The sequence below is a fragment of the Megalops cyprinoides genome, chromosome 16, assembly GCF_013368585.1.
Source record: "Megalops cyprinoides isolate fMegCyp1 chromosome 16, fMegCyp1.pri, whole genome shotgun sequence".
In the NCBI taxonomy this organism is placed as follows: domain Eukaryota; kingdom Metazoa; phylum Chordata; class Actinopteri; order Elopiformes; family Megalopidae; genus Megalops; species Megalops cyprinoides.
The window spans coordinates 28182280-28199414 of NC_050598.1; the positions used below are offsets into that span (position 1 = coordinate 28182280).

At 43.8% G+C, this 17135-nt stretch overlaps 1 protein-coding gene and 1 non-coding gene across 2 annotated transcripts; both read left to right on the forward strand.

The window, feature by feature from the left end:
• Positions 1-92: 92 nt before the first annotated feature.
• ik (IK cytokine) lies at positions 93-10753 on the forward strand. The gene is made up of 20 exons (XM_036547923.1): positions 93-293; positions 911-977; positions 1358-1450; positions 1755-1814; positions 2144-2311; positions 2747-2861; positions 3030-3100; positions 3242-3288; positions 3513-3676; positions 4073-4181; positions 4427-4466; positions 4591-4768; positions 4948-4966; positions 5242-5326; positions 6036-6119; positions 7591-7648; positions 7858-7946; positions 8574-8682; positions 9041-9075; positions 10501-10753. The coding sequence occupies exons 1-20, from the start codon at positions 278-280 to the stop codon at positions 10526-10528; spliced, it is 1635 nt and encodes a 544-aa protein (XP_036403816.1). The 5' UTR covers positions 93-277; the 3' UTR covers positions 10529-10753.
• Positions 10754-12276: 1523 nt separating this feature from the next.
• Positions 12277-12349, forward strand: trnam-cau. The gene has a single exon. It is a non-coding gene; the product is annotated as a tRNA-Met (tRNA).
• Positions 12350-17135: the final 4786 nt, after the last annotated feature.

Consider the following 17135-nt stretch of genomic DNA (forward strand, 5'->3'; position numbering starts at 1 on the left):
CGTTTACTTTATCCAATCGTGTCGGTTAAGTGCGGAAAATAGGCAAGACGAAAATAATCGATCTCGACGATAGAGGTCATTCTGTGCGATTGCATAGCCTGTCATTTCCGGTGGATATATACCTAGTCGCTAGCTGGCTAACGTAAATACGTTTTTGTACATCTTTGGAAATGTCCATATTTTAGAGACTCCACGAAAGCGTAAATGATATAATCTAAAAATTTAAAGCGTTAGTTAAAGATTCTCTTTGATTTAGAGAAGCCCGCACAGTTCCAAGATGCCTGAAAGAGAGAGTAAGTCATTGTTTTCGCTTAACTATCAATGTTGTGTTACCAGGCAGGTTAGCTTGCTGGAGTATTACTGTATTTCAACAGACCATTAACTTTCAATGATATCATTTAGCTTGGGTTAGCTGCTTGTTGACTCAAATGTTAACTTTATGTTGACAGTTAGGTCGTTTTGATTAGCTGGACTATCATGCCAGTAAGTAGAACGTCCTTATCCTGATAGCTTGACTAGCTAACTGAGCGATTATTACGTGGCGTGCGTAGTAGATAATAGTTAGCAGTGCAGGTTATCTAGCTAACTTGACTCATTTCAAAACGTTGTATTTTGTCACCTGGCCGGCTAGCTAGCTATATACTGAATATTTGGAAAACGGATAATTATTTCAGCATCTGACAACTCTTTGTGCATATGAGTAAGCACGAAAATCATTGCACGAAACGTGATTGCCACTTGATAGCGATTTGATATATCGCAAAAGAAGATATAAACATTAGTACTGTATCTGTACACCTGTGTTGAGCGTGATAACTGAACTTTAAACATCACTGCCGCAAGTTAGTTGTGTGTACAAATAACCAGGAACGTGTGAAACAATCTTAATCTAACCATTTTTTAATTGCAGCCGAACTGTATTCCAATCCGTTGGCCCCGGATAACCATGAGGTGGAGGATCACCGCTCCGCACTCCAGTGAGTTTCCCTTGTCACCACCAGCTTGTTTTTAGATGCGGATACACACTTCTGCGACAGCTTTGCTCTGTGGAGGACAGACCGGTATCGTGGATATGGGACCTTATTTTGAGTCTAGAATCAATCCTGTCTGTGTTTCGTGGTCATTGTAACGATCTGTGACAGTTGGTCGCAGATTATAAAATATATTTGTTCTTTATGAGTGAGAGGGGGAATGTTTGGTACATTTTGCACATATTGTGTTGTTCAAATGCTAAGGTGTAATATACTTCCAAGCATTCAGAATAAAGCATACTACAACAGTATTCCTAATAGAAGCACTGTTGAGAAAATAAACCACCACCTTATATTATTAACCAAGTTCCTTCTTCCTTACCTAGATCCAAGCTGACCAATGAGGATTTCCGAAAGTTGTTGATGACCCCACGGGCCACACCCTCATCAGCCCCACCTTCTAAATCAAGACATCATGAGTGAGTTACCGCTTTTCTTCATCATGCAAAAAGTATTGTAATTTATGTATTGTATTGTTTAAATCAATAAGTGGTACCATGGTATAAAAATTATAATGGTATCATAAAGATCTCAGATGCATTGTCAGAGAGACATACCTTAATGTAACCATGTTGTTTCAAATGCTTCATGAAATCAAGTTTGCTGTCTGCATGTTCATGGCTTTATATTAATATTATCAGAAACATAACTGTTAGGTTACAGTTTGATTGTCCGCTGCCACTGAAGCTGTCCCTCTTGACTATATGTGCTTCCATTTCCCAGAATGCCACGGGAGTACAACGAGGATGAGGACCCTGCAGCACGCAGACGGAAGAAGAAAAGGTGACTCATTTTCCACTGTTACTAAAGCTCAGAGGAAGAGAGCTGGGCTGTCGTCAGCCATCTGGGCTTTCTGTCCTTTTGTAAAAAAATGTGTAACATTTTTACTGTATCTGTGTTGATTGAGCAACTGCTGCAAGCAGTGTATTTTCACATTTCATCAGTTTGTTCATCTCTGCCAGTTGAAGGAATCCTCAACAGGCTAAATCTACATGGTTTGGTATAAATTAAAAGAATCAGATATTAGTGCAGCTAACATCATAGAGAGAATGAATTGGTGTGATGAGTGTTGTTATTATAATGTGACCCTTGACCTTTCATCTCTCCCGCAGTTACTATGCAAAGCTGCGGCAGCAGGAGCTGGAGCGAGAGAGGGAGCTGGCGGAGAAGTACCGCGACCGAGCCCGGGAGCGGCGTGACGGCGTCAACAAGGACTATGAGGAGACGGAGCTCATCAGCACCACTGCCAACTACAGAGCAGTGGGCCCGACAGCTGAGGCGTGAGTACCCCCAGCGCACTGAGCTTCCGCCCTGGAACAAACTCTGCACTCTGTTTACACCCCAAAACACACTCAATGCAACCCCAAAACGCTGTGTGTGAACCCCGAAATATACTCAGTACAACACCTGCATACTGGCGTAAGTCCAAAGCCACCCCAGATCCCAGATTTGCTTTGTTTTCAGGACACCCAAAAATGGCTGCACAACAGGAAGGATCAAATTATAATTGAGCAATTATTATTCATATTCTACTGTGAGCACCTGTCCTCCATCAGAATAATCCCATCATGTTCATTGCAGTCTGGATCCATCACTCACTCACTCTGTCCCCAAATCTAGACTCAGGGGGCCCTGACCTCTCCACAGATGTGGAGCATGAACGTTTTAGGCGGTGCTCGTAACGCATGCTGATTGGTTGTTGGATGTGCCCACAGGGACAAGTCGGCGGCAGAAAAGAGGCGACAGCTGATCCAGGAGTCCAAGTTCTTGGGTGGTGACATGGAGCACACTCACTTGGTGAAAGGTCTGGATTTCGCCCTGCTGCAGAAGGTCAGTCTGAGACCCCACTGGTAGTCCTGCACACCGAGACTGACCAAAATAACGTTGGCGTGAAATCCTGAAAACCTTACACTCTGAACATGCACCTTGAATGCTGTAGTGTAAAACGCGCATTCGCTGTCACAGATGTGCACCAACCCATTTGTCTGTTGATTTCAGGTAAGGGCAGAGATCACCAGCAAGGAGAAAGAAGAGGAGGATTTGATAGAGAAAGTTCAGAAGGAGGTCAAGTAAGTGGCTAGACTCAGCTCCTGTCATCATACCATTTTACCAGTGTAACAATGCCTAGATGTAGTGGTGTGTCTGTCTGTCTGTCTGTGATTGAAGTCCACACTAATTCTGTCCGTCTGTTGTTCTTTTGCCTCTCCCAGGAAAGATGAAGATCCAGAACAGAAAATTGAGTTCAAGACCCGCCTGGGTGAGTGCTCTACCCTCACACCCTCACCTGCCATTTGATAATGGGTTCCTGGTAGCATTACAAATATAAGTAGTATAAAATTTATTGTTTTAAGCTTTTCATTTTGCTTCCGGTGGGTATCCCTTCAGCTTAGTTATGTTCTGGTGCTGTTGGATTTGTGGGACATGACCGGTTTGACTGATGCGTGGCTGTGTCTGAGGGGTGTCTGCGCTTGGCCCCCCCAGGGAGGAACATCTACCGAATCCTGTTTAAGAGCCGCCAGATGGAGCGGAACGAGCTCTTCCTGCCGGGGCGCATGGCCTACGTGGTGGACCTGGAGGACGAGTACGCCGACACCGACATCCCCACCACGCTCATTCGCAGCAAGGCTGACTGCCCCACCATGGAGGTCTGTGTGACTGAGAGCAGCACCACAGTGACCGCTCACAGTTCTGACCAACCACAGAGCAACACTGAGTGGCTATGTTCCTAAACAGCTGACCATACTGGCCAGCCTGTAGCTTATGGACAGCGGTGATAATGTATACACGTGACAGTGTCAGTATGTAGTTGTAGTCATGTTCTCTATGTTGTGCGTGTGCCTTTTGGGATGGGAAAAGAAGTCTCTCAGTTAAACGTGGCGGTCAGAATCTCTTGTAGATGTGTGTGACAGTATCACAGCATCGCCAAGTCTTTATTTATCCTTGGGCTACGCTGAGGTTGAATGATCCTGTTACTCATTCTTTAATAGCACTATGATAATATTGGGTGTGTTTGAGACGTTTTTGTGCTATCGTCTCTCCAGGCCCAGACCACTCTGACCACCAACGACATCGTCATCAGCAAACTGACCCAGATCCTGTCCTACTTGAGGCAGGGGACACGCAACAAGAAGATGAAGAAGAAGGAGAAAGGTACCAGAGAAACGAGCGTGTCACTGCAGAAACCCAGAGACAAAGGGAACTGCTGTGGAAAGCCTGCAGCTTTGTAATTCCGTACCGTATAATTGTTTGTTTCGTGGTTGTAAGTGTGTTAAGGCTGACAACCGTTGGTTGTATCCGTGTCTGTGGCTGTTGTATAATGTGCAGCTGTCTGAAATACCTGGCTTGTCTAAGAACCTGAGTGTGTGAGTGTTTACGTTTTCTTACTCTCCTCCTAGGGAAACTTGATGAGAAAAAACCCCCAGAAGCTGATATAGGGTAAGACTTTGCATCTAGACCTACTGTTGCCTCCTCTGCACATCAGTGCACATCTGAATCAACCTTTTGCAAGCAGTGAGCTGATTATGCGTGTCTTAACCCGTCACATCCTGATGACGTACAGCATTTTTGATGACATCGGCGACTACATCCCGTCCACCTCCAAGACCATCCGGGAGAAGGAGAAAGAGAAGGAGCGCTACAGGGAGAAGGAGAGGGAGAGGGAGCGCGAGAGGGAGCGGGACAGAGAGGAGGACAAGAGGAGGCGCAGCTATTTTGAGAAGCCCAGAGTGGACGATGAGGTAAGTGAAGAACTTGGGATGTTGCAGTTGTTACTCCAGGACAGCTGAAAGTTACTGAATCGCTTTATGGTTAAGACACCAAACGTAACCTTTCAAAGTAAGAAAAGTAGGCAAGAGATGTTAATTTTTTTATTTTAAAGTGTGTTGCTCATCCTGTGTTTTGTCCTTTGTCTTGACAGGCTATCGAGATTGAGAAAGGTAAGGACTCTCATGTCAGAGTCATTGAGATAGAAAGTGGGTAATATTTTGGGGTGGGTAATAAACCGTCTCTCATCACAGCACTAGGCTGTGCAGTCAATTCCAGATAAATGAATGTACTTAGGATTGTTGTGGTATGTGAACACATAACTGGGCCATGTATAAACCAGTGGGTTTAAAAGGGGACCAGCTGCACACTATGTAGGGAAGCAGACAATGATTTTACTGGAAACGGTGTTTGCTAACTTTTGTCTTCCTCCGGCACTGTGTTGCAGGTCCTGGATCAGTGAAGGATCAGCTCAAACTGATTAATGAGAAGTTTGCTGGGGCAGCAGCCGCCCAATGGCAAGGCCAGGAGACATATCCTTTCAGCCGCTCGGCCACACGTCTGATGCTCCTGGGAATAAAGTTTCCAGGTTATGATTTCCTCATTAAATCCAACCAACTTGTCTTTCACTCTCACTAGTCGCTAGAAAATCAGGGGTCCCTCACCCATTGTACCTGAGCAGAGATACACTGGCAACCTTGTTAAACAACAAATGAACTATGACGAAAAAAGAAAAATCGTCTTCTAGCAGACGCTCTTCTCCAGACTGACTTTCACAGGTTACAGTTTTGTACTTGTTATCCGTTTATACAGCTGGATATTTACTGAGGCAGTTTTGGATTGAGTACCTTGCCCGAGGTTACCGCAGCAGTGCCCCAGACTAACAGGTTTTTGTAGTACCCAGGTCCGTGATCATCTCTGCTGACAAAGTAACACATTCACTGAGTTGCTGTTCCCTGTAAAGATAGGCCAGATTCACAAATACCAGAACTGCTGTGCTGCTTTGCTCTGCACCACAGATTCATTAATCATTAAGCTGTATGGAAGGGCTGATAGCTGGTACAGAAGATTGAATGTGTCCAGATAATGTCAGGGTGAGTGCATCTGCGCCATTTCCCTCCGGTTCTTACTCTGTCAAAGGAGCACATAGTTCAGCGTTCTATGTGATATGGTCTCTGAGACCATGAAAAGTGTGTGTGTATGTGCGTGTGTGTATTTGCTTTTTCCTTAACCAACAGACACTGCAGGCACACGGCGGGAGGAGAAGAAGCACGTGGGAGACTTCTTTGGCATGTCTAACAGCTACGCTGAGTGTTACCCTGCCACGTGAGTGCACCCTCTCTCCCCTCCCCTCTCCACCGTCACCCAGTGAGTGTAGCACCGCTGTGTTACACGGGCCGTGTTATACCGTGTGAGCACACATGGCACGTCTGGCTGATAACTGGTACTCAGCCATTCCATATCGTCATTTTCAATGTGAAACTAAGAATCGTAAGACCAACAAAAGCACCTGGTCACAGCACCTTTCTGCTCCCATAGAAGTGAAAGGGGAACTGTAACAGTATGTCACTTTCTCCTCAGAAACGGAGATAATCCATTAGTATGTCATTTCTTCCTCTGAAACAAAGAGCTACTGCAATAGTATGTCACTTTCTCCTCAGAAACAGAGATACTCCATTAGTATAGCACTTCTTCCTCTGAAACAGAGATACTCCATTAGTATAGCACTTCTTCCTCTGAAACAGAGATACTCCATTAGTATAGCACTTCTTCCTCTGAAACAAAGAGGTGCTGCAATAGTATGTCACTTTCTCCTCAGAAACAGAGATACTCCATTAGTATAGCACTTCCTCCTCTGAAACGGAGATACTCCATTAGTATAGCACTTCTTCCTCTGAAACAAAGAGGTGCTGCAATAGTATGTCACTTTCTCCTCTGAAGCAAAGGGAAACTGTTGTAGTATATTACTCCTTGCTTTGGAAGAATGGTAGCGATGAGATAGTATGCCCATTTCCTCCTCTGATACAAATGGGAGTACAATAGCGTATTGCTTCTTCCTCTGAAAACGCAGGAAAGCGCAGTAACACGTCACTGCCTGCTTGGGAGTGAAGGGTAGGTGCGTGCTGTGGTTTTGGAGGGATCAGCATGTCTCTGGCTCCGAGGCAGACAGGACAGCCAAACGCAGCGGGGCCTGAAGCTTTCGGGCTGCCATGCAGAGAGAGGCACTTATTACGCAGGGAGCTGGGCTGATTGGTCTGTACTGCGGCCTCAGCATTTCTCTCTGCCCCCATTTAATGCTCCAGTAGAGATGAGCTGCCGTCTCATTCTCTCAGTGTGAAGGGGAACTAATGAAGGGGATCAGATCCTTGTTTATTCGTTCATCGGTGTAATGAGACTGCTCCCCTCTTAATTAACTTGGTGTAGTAGAGCATTTCCTTCTTGGTACATTAGATGGGATCACATGTTACTGAAGTATGAAGCCACGTCGGCTCCTGTTTTATTGCCAAAGCTAGGTTCTCTGCAGCTTGACTATCACAAGACCACCAGGGGCCGCTTGCAGCAACTGTGTTACAGTGTAGTTTGGTGACGTCAGTGTAATATTTTTAAGTCCATTAAAAAAAGCATGATTTATGGGAATTATACTCTTATAATGTAAGGTATTTCTTTAGAATGAATTGGTTGTCTTCCATCCCATTTGTTTTTTTTGTTTTTTTTTTTTACCATATTCACAGTAGGGGGTTGTTCTCCTCTTGTGAGGGTGAGACCAATCACATCTTGTTTCCCTCTCTGTCCTCAGGATGGATGACCTGGCTGTGGACAGTGATGAGGAAGTGGACTACAGCAAAATGGACCAGGTGCGTGTCTGTCTGCTCACTGTCACCAAACTTACGCATCGTAGGTGTACCTCCTAGTGTGGGTTTACCTATGAGAGAGATTCTCACGGAAACTTCTATACTGAATTTTTGCTCGGAGGCAGTGTATGAGGAGTGAGGCATGTATTCTACGGTTGTGGCATAAACATAAATCGCCACATGGTGACATAAAGGTTTGTTTCTGTTTCCAGGGTAACAAGAAAGGCCCTCTGGGTCGCTGGGATTTCGACACGCAGGAGGAGTACAGCGATTACATGAACAACAAGGAGGCCCTGCCAAAGTACGGCACTCAACAAGCTTGGGGTTACCACAGCGTCCGTACACACTCACACCCACACACACACACACACACACACACCAAATCAGTCTTCACACATTTACACTCAATTCACTCATTTACAGTAAAAGTGTGGTTGATCACTTTCGAGCATGCCCCTTATTGAATACTGTGGTAGTGAATCAGGCTCCAATTCATAAGTGCAACTTAACATGCACTGCAGCCAGACTCACTCAACCAGCTCAGACCTCAGTAAGGCAGGATGCAGTCTAAAGGGGAGGGGAGGGGAGTCTTCTTTCTGTGATGGAAGATAGCCAGAAACTCCCCTGTCTTGGGAGACCAGCAAGGAAGGATTTGCAGTGGTCCAGATGGGGTTGGTATACGAAGAATCTGCCTGCTGACCGCCACTGTACACTCACATTTTAATTACAGAGTGCATTTGCACACACTCACAACTTTATAATACTTAACACACACAACATAATACTCAGTTTAGCACTCAGCACTCAGTTTACACCAACGCATGGAAAATGATATACTTCACAATTTGATTATGCACACAGGGGCTTCTTGCTCCTCTCTGACAGATGTGTGCTCAATAGATGTATTTTGTTCTGTTTGTCCTTTTAGAGCTGCCTTCCAGTATGGGATAAAAATGTCAGAGGGGAGAAAGACACGGCGCTTCAAGGAGACCAATGAGAAGGCGGAGCTGGACAGGCAGTGGAAGAAGATCAGCGCGGTGCGTATGCGTATGCATGCGTGTGTGTGTGTGTGTGTGTGTGTGTGTGTGCGTGTACTGTGAGCGCCTGCATGCATGTGTGCACGTGGTCAAGGGGAGGGGGCACGATCTACAGAGGAGGCAGTGGGCCACGCAGGGTGGTCTCAGCACGTTGCATCGTGTGTGAAAACTGAATTAAACTGATACTGAATTTCTGACAAAAAGCTTGAAAGCAGGTCACTGTTTGGAAGCGGCAGTGAGATCACTCAAACCCCACTCTTGGTCGCGCCGCTGTGTCTGGGGCAGACGCTGATCTCAGGCTGGATGAAGTTGCTGCTTTTTTCAGGGGATCTAAAGTCTGTTCCCTCACTTTTCACAGATCATCGAGAAGAGGAAGAAGATGGAGGCTGACGGGTTTGTAATATTTTTAGTCTCTTCATATTTGGTGTGCGCTGTGCTAATACTGTGGAAAAGAGCCTTGTCAGCAGCGTGCGTGTGTGTGTGTGTGTGTGTGTGTGTGAGAAGCTCAGGCTGGGAAAAGCAAAGTAATGAGCTGTCAGCAGGAAGCTGTATTGAAGTATGCTCCAGTTTCTGCCCTCAGAGAAATCTGGCACAGTCCAGATAGGAGAGTCACTTGATTGGGGGCGGGGGGGGGGGGAGAGGTTTCTCGGTGTGCTTGTAACATGGCTGTCTAATTTCCTAAGCGACTGTCTCGACTGTGACCCTGGTTCACATCAGCAGCAGCTCCTCTGGCTAGTGTGTACGGGATCACAGTTCTTGTAAGGTAGTTGGAATGATGAATTTGGCGTCTGTTATTTTTCCCACCCTCTAAAGAGAACTGTGATTGCACAAATCTAACACTGTTCTAAACAGCAGAACTGTGAAACACTACTACTGCTATAAGCTGCGTAGTTGACAACGATATACAACTGTTACTGCAAGTTTAATATCCTCATTCTTGACAGATTTCTCTTAACTTAGCCAGATATGTAGTTAATTACTCTTATTGGGAACTGTCTGTACAAATCGTTGTTCAGCCATTTGAGACAGCATTGTTGAAATCCTGTGAAATCCTTTTCTGGCATTTGTTGGGAACACCAGTTGTTTAAATATATTGTTATTAGATATGATATATTGCAGTTGCTAGAAGGGAGTTTTATCCAGGGTCAGACTTCTTTCATAAAAACCCATCTCCAGCCCACTCCAAACCACTTACTCACTGATGGCAACTGGTTTGAATTCTTTTCAGAGTTTTATAATCAAGCTGATAATTGCCACTGTAGATGTGGAAATTTGATGGTTTGGCCCAACGGCATCCTTTGTCCTGTTAACGGGGTATGAGAGTTTTAGTAGGGAGGAAGTAACTGCTGAGGTGTGCCCTGCTGGTTCTGGAACGTGGTGATGTCATACAGATCATACCAGAGGGTTCTGAGTGCATACAGTGCTAGGTCAGTGGGTACATCAGGCGGGTGAGCAAAACGGCCGGCTGTCAGGCAAGTGTTCAGTGTGCAGTTCCTGAATCGGACACAAGTCTGAGAAGCAAATGGCCACACATCACGGTGCCACAGAGTGTTGTATTTGTTCATTTCAAGGATGTGCCTCTGTGTGCTGAGTGGGAGAATGAGGCTCACCTTCTGTTTGTCATGGTAGAGAGATGAAGAGGTGAAGCGGAACTGTGCCATGTGATTCACCTGTAGTGTAACCATTTCCATCAACAGAATTTCATTTTTAGATATAAAATAGCGTGGTCACGTGAACATGAATGCTTTTTTTCACAGCTGATTTGATAAGCATGCATGTATTTCTTTTCCAGTAACAGTGTCCCTTGTTTTATTTCAGGGTTGAAGTGAAGAGACCTAAATACTGAAGATCTTTTTTGCAATTTCTCTGTTTTTCCATGTACCTGAGTGGTGGTCTTTGTTAGAATGGTACATCACCAATAGAATATTTGAACTGCAATATCTTGTATTCCAGATGTCGGATTTGTATTTGAAATGTAATAATCTCTAGTATTGTCTTACCTTTTGTAACCTCTAGAGGTGAAAATTAGAATAAAGGACAATTGATAATTTTATTCAGCTGTACACATGAAACACTTTTTCTGGATCAGATGGAGAACGTTGATGCTTTTGTGTGAGATTCAATAAACTCCTTAATCAAAGCATTATGCTCTTGTGTACCTTTGTGTCACATCTCCAAACACCAGCGGGATTTAGTGGTTCAGGAGATAATTTTTGAAAAAAATGTGTCATGCCCTTCTGCAGACCTCCACATGAATCAAGCTAAAAATTACATATGAACCATATTGACATTAATACCATGTCAGGATACATTTTAAAAATGCTAGCGTCACAGAGTATTACTGCTATATTATTATATATATATTATATTTTATATAATATATATATTGGGTATGACTGCTTTTCAAGATGGTCAGCTTTATTGAAGTGGAAAATGTTGAAGAAATCCCAGTTGCAAAAGCTATTACAGGAGTACAATAAATATGTCAACTGACAAATCTCGGTGTCAAGTTGAATTTGTTCATCATGTTCATCATTCATAAACTCCATTGCTGCACGTTATGATGTAGTCTAAAACTGAAGAAGCTATGTCGCTTCACATCAGCATATTCCACAAAGGCCGTTGCCCATTTAACTCCCGTTGGTATCATACATTTACATATAATTTACGATGGCCGATGGTTACCCAAGACGATGTTTATGCGAGATTTCTTTTCTTCATATACGTTCAGCAAAGATAGGCCTACTTCAGTCATTTCAAACGTTTTGGTCATCCAGGTTAGTTTTGGGGTGTCGTTGACAAAATATCAAGCTGCTGGTTTTGCATGCAACATTCACCAGAATCGTCATTTTGAGCAGCTGTCCTAAGACCTTGCTTGCGTCTAGATAGATAATTAATTCTGATATATAGACTATTGTTTAACTACGAGTTTTGAAAACTTGTGCATTGTAACATTAATGGCAAATAGAGTCCCTGATATAATGGCTTACCATGTAATTAACGTGTAGTTTATACGAAGTAAATGAACTCGCAGAGTTGTGACCTGTAGATTGCAGGTTTTCCTGAATTACTTAATGTTAGGTGTGGTGCTGCAGTTGTAGCCTCGGGCAAGGAAATAAATTTCCAAATGGTGTGAGAGACGTTTCTTCACAGTTCATTTAATTTCGGACCAATTTAGTTTGAACCACTGCAGTGGCCTCACTCCGCTGTTACTGTATGAGAGAACGCCTTCTGACAGGAAACATTGAAACGACTGATCTTCCCCCCCCCCCCCCCCCCCCCCAACCTAACGAGCGGTTTCAGCGGACTTTCTGACAGCAAAGGTGTAATCGACCTGACCTCCAGTAAATTGGTTATTTAGCGAAATCGAGACTACATTTAAATTAGTCGTAGCAACATTACATCGATTAGTATCTTGGCGTGGGCCAAAAACACTGGTTACCTTATGTTTACGTTCACCTGTAAATTACAGGCCTCGTAATACATGTAGTTACCTAAACTGAATTACTTCAATATCGCACTGTAGAGCTAGACTTTATATATATCATATAGAAGGCTTTTTGATTGTACTTATACAACGTTACTCGTAGCTTAGCCTCGTTAGCGCAGTAGGTAGCGCGTCAGTCTCATAATCTGAAGGTCGTGAGTTCGATCCTCACACGGGGCAAGTCTTTTCTTGCGCAAGTAGCGGTGTTGAAACTCTGGGCCTTAAGTGAGAAAACAAGAATATGATACTATTGGCTCACTAACAACGAAAGAGCTGTCTGTACAATTCTTGGTTCTTTTCAAGAAGCTGGGGCTATTTAGAATATCTGAAACTGGCAATAATAATAATAATAATAATAATAATAATAAAACATCTGTAAAGAGTAATATACCGGTATATATTTCAGTTCATTTAAAATGTACTTTATTGGCAGGACAGACAGAATACAGACTGTTTTAAATTAATCAAATGTAACCATACGAATTAAAAGAAAACACATATACATACAGGTTAAATAATATAATTAATAAGCAATACAATATTCAGATGGATCTTACTATGACTTCCCAAACAGGACAGCAGTGTAGTCTGGTAGGCTGCAACTCTATGTTTTATCATAACAAATTCCATTACAGTACAATACGTGTAGTGTGAGCCTGGTGATATTTCTGTCCTCTCGGCAGATTGCAGGTGTGTGTGTTGCTCCAGCTCCTAGCGGCACACTTCTTTAATGACGGAGGACAGAGAGTTCATTTAAAGAGTAATACTGCAGCCACCACCGTTTGCCAGCACCGAGACTTGACTAGGAGTGGGGTAGTGCCTGGTCTTCCCACTAGGGGGAGCTTTGAGCCAAAAAAAAACCCCCGCTCTCTGAGAAAACACACTGAACGCCTTTGTGTTTAACTTAGAGGGTCTTTTGATTTTTATTCTTATTTTTATTACTGTTGTGATTACACAGCAATTGTGAAATAATGTGTTAGGCCTCTGTTCAGCGCTTCCACTACAGATAGTGACAATCGGCAAGGTAAGAGAAGGGGCAGGAACCTCTTAAGAGCAAAGACAGCGTGCTGGAATGTATCAATGCTCTGTAGAATAGCCCTTTTGTGAGTCATTGCTATTATAGATCCAAAGCAACAGGTCTTAACATGTACCATGAAGTGAGCACTTTTCATTACAAACTGGTATACAATGGTAGCCCTGCATATTATGTCATTCTGTGTGGAACGGGACTGACAGCCCCTGATCTGGAAAGAAAAAAAACTTTCTGCGTATTTTTGCCAGTCTCACTTAATCATCGCAAAAAAGACTGTCTCACTTAATCATCTCAAAAATGGTTTATGACATGAAACTTTTGCCTGATTTGGAATCTCTTAGATAAAAGAATGTATTTGCCACCTTTCAAGAAAATCTGAGAGGGTTATGCCAAAATTAGCTCCATTTCACACAGTAGAGTGTTGCAGGAGATTAAATTTCCTCTGGGGGAAAATTGGAAAACTTGTCTCAAACCCCAAGTGAATGCTAATGTATTGTGAGGCTGAGTACTTAGAACTCCTTACACAAACAATCCAGATTTGATTGAAAGCCAGGAGTCATGTAATTATTGCTGTTAATCTTGTACTTGCGTGTAATATAGTGCTCTGAATGGGCAAATAAACTGTCTCAGACGTCCTCTGGAGCTTACAGCCCTTTACAAGGAACTTGTAAAGTTAGTGTCGAACCAGACAGGCAGTGTGAAGTTACTGTCCATCTGAGGATTGAGAAAGCATCTGGGGTTAATTAAGAGATGAGGGGTCAAATGTCAGCATCCTGAACCACAATGGGGGGTCGGAGTCAGGATAGGAGTCCTCCATTGGCAGCCAATCATAGCCCCAGCATGTGTGTGAGATAATTTCTGATAAAGTATCATTTCTGATAAATTGTGTTAATGCCATGTGGAACTTATGCGTGTATGTTGTTTCATACATATTCTAAAAATCCATTTTGTCTGGTCTGTCCTGGGATGTGTATGTGATCATAATGTCTCACCACAGTTGTGAGGGTGTGTAACAGGCTAAGATTCCTTGCAGGAAGTGGTTGGGAAGGGTGGAGTGTCCTCACTGGCAGCACAAAATAAATCTGGTGCACATGTAAACACCCCTGAACGCCCTTGTGTCATCCTTCTTTACTGCATTTTCTTTCCCAAGTGAAAATCCAGGCTTCTGATTGGGTGCCATGAGGTGACAGGTCATAAAAGGACAGTCTTGTCTGAGTTGAATGTATGAAAGGCCCTTCTTCAGGTGAATGCTGAATCCAGGTGTCGGTTGTCCAGCTCCAGCAAGGATGTGTCAGAATGGGAACACCGTGGACAGACAGAGAGGGTGTGGCCCATCTGAGATCCTTCAGCCTGTTGGGACAGGTGACCCAGACAGTGAGGACACGGCAGCCACAGCAGGGTGGGAGGAATGGGAACAGCTGTTTCCAATGTCCCCTGGGGTCCAGAGCGACTGGATAGTCATGATGTCCCATCCATCCTATTGGGTTACTGGGATACAAAGAGATGTTTAAGCTGTGGGGTTTCTTCCTGTTTTTTATTTTGTTTTCCTGGATATTTTGTACATAATAGTACTCTGCTTATATTAAAGAAAATAACTTTATTATCAGGTTTGTTTGTTTTATCTATCGATAAGCTGGCATGGCATGTTTAGCACAGAAACCAAGACTTTCAGATGATGTCATTTTATTTATATGTCAAGAAGAATGGAATGTGGGGCTTGAAGGACACAATCAGACCCTCCAGAGCATTTAACAGCCTCTTCCTGCTGGGATTTTGAGGGCCATGCCAGGTCTGAGAGATAAAAGGCTTTGTGCTCTTAATTAAAGGTTTTACAGCTGGGAAAGAGTGGGCTTCATAAATCTCACTTTCCATGTCTTTCTCCTGTCCTCGAGCCCTGTTTTTGATGTATATGGCCACACAGCTATTTTAATGATGGTGTGTGTTGAAGTAAAAGAGTGGTTTTAGTTCTCTTTGTGCTGTCAAAAATTTTAACTTTCAGAGCACTGTATGAGAAAGGTAATTATGACTAGAGGGAAAGCTAAGAAGACTTTGATTCATACCTGTCAGGAGTAAGCTGTAATGACCTCTAGTGTGAGGTGGCCAGCAGAGTGGGGGTTTTAACATATGTGTGTGGTGGGAAGTTTTTAAATGATTTCATGTGTAGAACAAGCCTCTATCCCGGTTGGCAGGCTGCTATGGCAACACAGCCTACAAAGACAGCATTCAACATGAGGCCTAAAGTGAGGGGCACTGCTGTGACAGGGGAGGGGGTAAGAATGACCCAGCAGTGCTGTTCTGACACTGTGCACATTTTCTCTGCTCCAGAGCTCTTTAATTTGAGCGAGCATGGCTTTTGACATACTGCCTGGAAACTGGAGAATGATCAAAAACAGATTTTCAGGGACCCAGATCTCCAAGGGTGAGGTCACTTCTGATGTAAACGTACGCCTCGGATTTCATCGCTTACGTCTGGGACGGTGTCTCACTGCAGAACCATGTAAATCAGAGCTCTGGCGCGCGAGTGATGTAATCCCAGGGCGTGAACCTCTCCGGCTGGTTCGGATCCACCACAGCGGGTTACACCCTGTGCGTAGAGCCCAGTCAGAGAACCGGCGTGGTGGTGCTGCAGTTCTGAGCTCGGGGATGCACACAGGGCTCGGTCATAGATTGGGAAGAGTGAACTTACTCACTCCGTTAGTCAGGCAATGACACACTATGGAAACCGTGATAAGCTTGATATTTCTGAGGATCCCAGGATGTGGTGAGAGTGGCCTCTTGCTGTGTTACAATGGATTCTTATGGACTTTGCTGTATTTGATGTCACATACAAAACAATGCCACAGTCTACAGAATGTAGAGTCATAACGTGCAACTGAACCTAAAGGGGCACAGACATAATAAAACAGCTTTTACATTTCCATGACTACAGTACTATTAATTCAAGAGAAGCAGGAAGTAAACAGATCACAGATTTTTTGGTCCAGCTGAAAAAGATGTCTTTTGACGAAGGGGTTTCATAGGTATAGGTGAACCATCCATCCATCTGTCATGTAAATGACAGCAATTACATGCAAAGGTCTACCCAGAAGCAGTGCGTTCCTGAGGGGGATGCAGCTGGGGTGAGGGACTTCCGGAGTGCTCTCACATGTAAAATTTGCATTTGTCTGTCTTGCTGCTAAGTTAACGGTAAGGCATGAATTTATGTCTACAAACATAGATGCCACTCAGTCAGTGTGATACGTGGCATGGTTTTCTTTCACACCATCATAGCGGGCCACTACCGCCCAGTCAGTGAGAGAGGGTGTGTTCTTGCGGCTCACGATGCAGAGAGTAGCACCTAAATGGCCAACCATTTTTAGGAGCAGGGTGCCTTTTTCTGTTTCTCTCTACCACACGCCGCAGCATGAAGAATTTGAAGATGTGGGTTTAATCGCTGTTGCTGTGGAATTTTTGGAGCGTATGTGAGCACACTCTACTTTAGGTATGTGAAAACACACCGCAGGGGGGCGGGGGAGCCTCTCTCGGGAGGGGTCAGAAGGGAGGGGGGTAAGACAAACACTGGAAAGGTTACACACTCCATTTGGGCAGGGTTTGGAAGCTCTGAGCTTCATGTAGTGGCTGCCTTTTCCTCTGATATGCGTCTTGATCTATGTACAAGAGTGACAGGGGTTCAAGAGAGTAAATGTTGGCTGTTTGTGTGAACTTTGTGTAAGTAAATGATGTCTCTGTTACATAGTTGTTTTTTTTCTTGATGTTCATTTTAGTTTTATAATTTACATTTATACTTATTCATTTGGCAGACACTTTTGTCTAAAGCAACTTAGAAGTGAGGCAGAGTACAACACAAGCAAAAAGCAATATAAGGAGTCAACAATATTAGAATAAAATGTGATTTCCACTGATGATGTTCGCCCACTGTTTTTATTCATCAGA

Excerpts from the sequence above, each read along its gene's own strand:
- ik (XM_036547923.1), top strand. Across the intron at positions 3,101-3,241 it reads AAAGTTCAGAAGGAGGTCAA|GAAAGATGAAGATCCAGAAC; the intron begins GTAAGTGGCTAG and ends TGCCTCTCCCAG. Across the intron at positions 8,683-9,040 it reads AGTGGAAGAAGATCAGCGCG|ATCATCGAGAAGAGGAAGAA; the intron begins GTGCGTATGCGT and ends CACTTTTCACAG.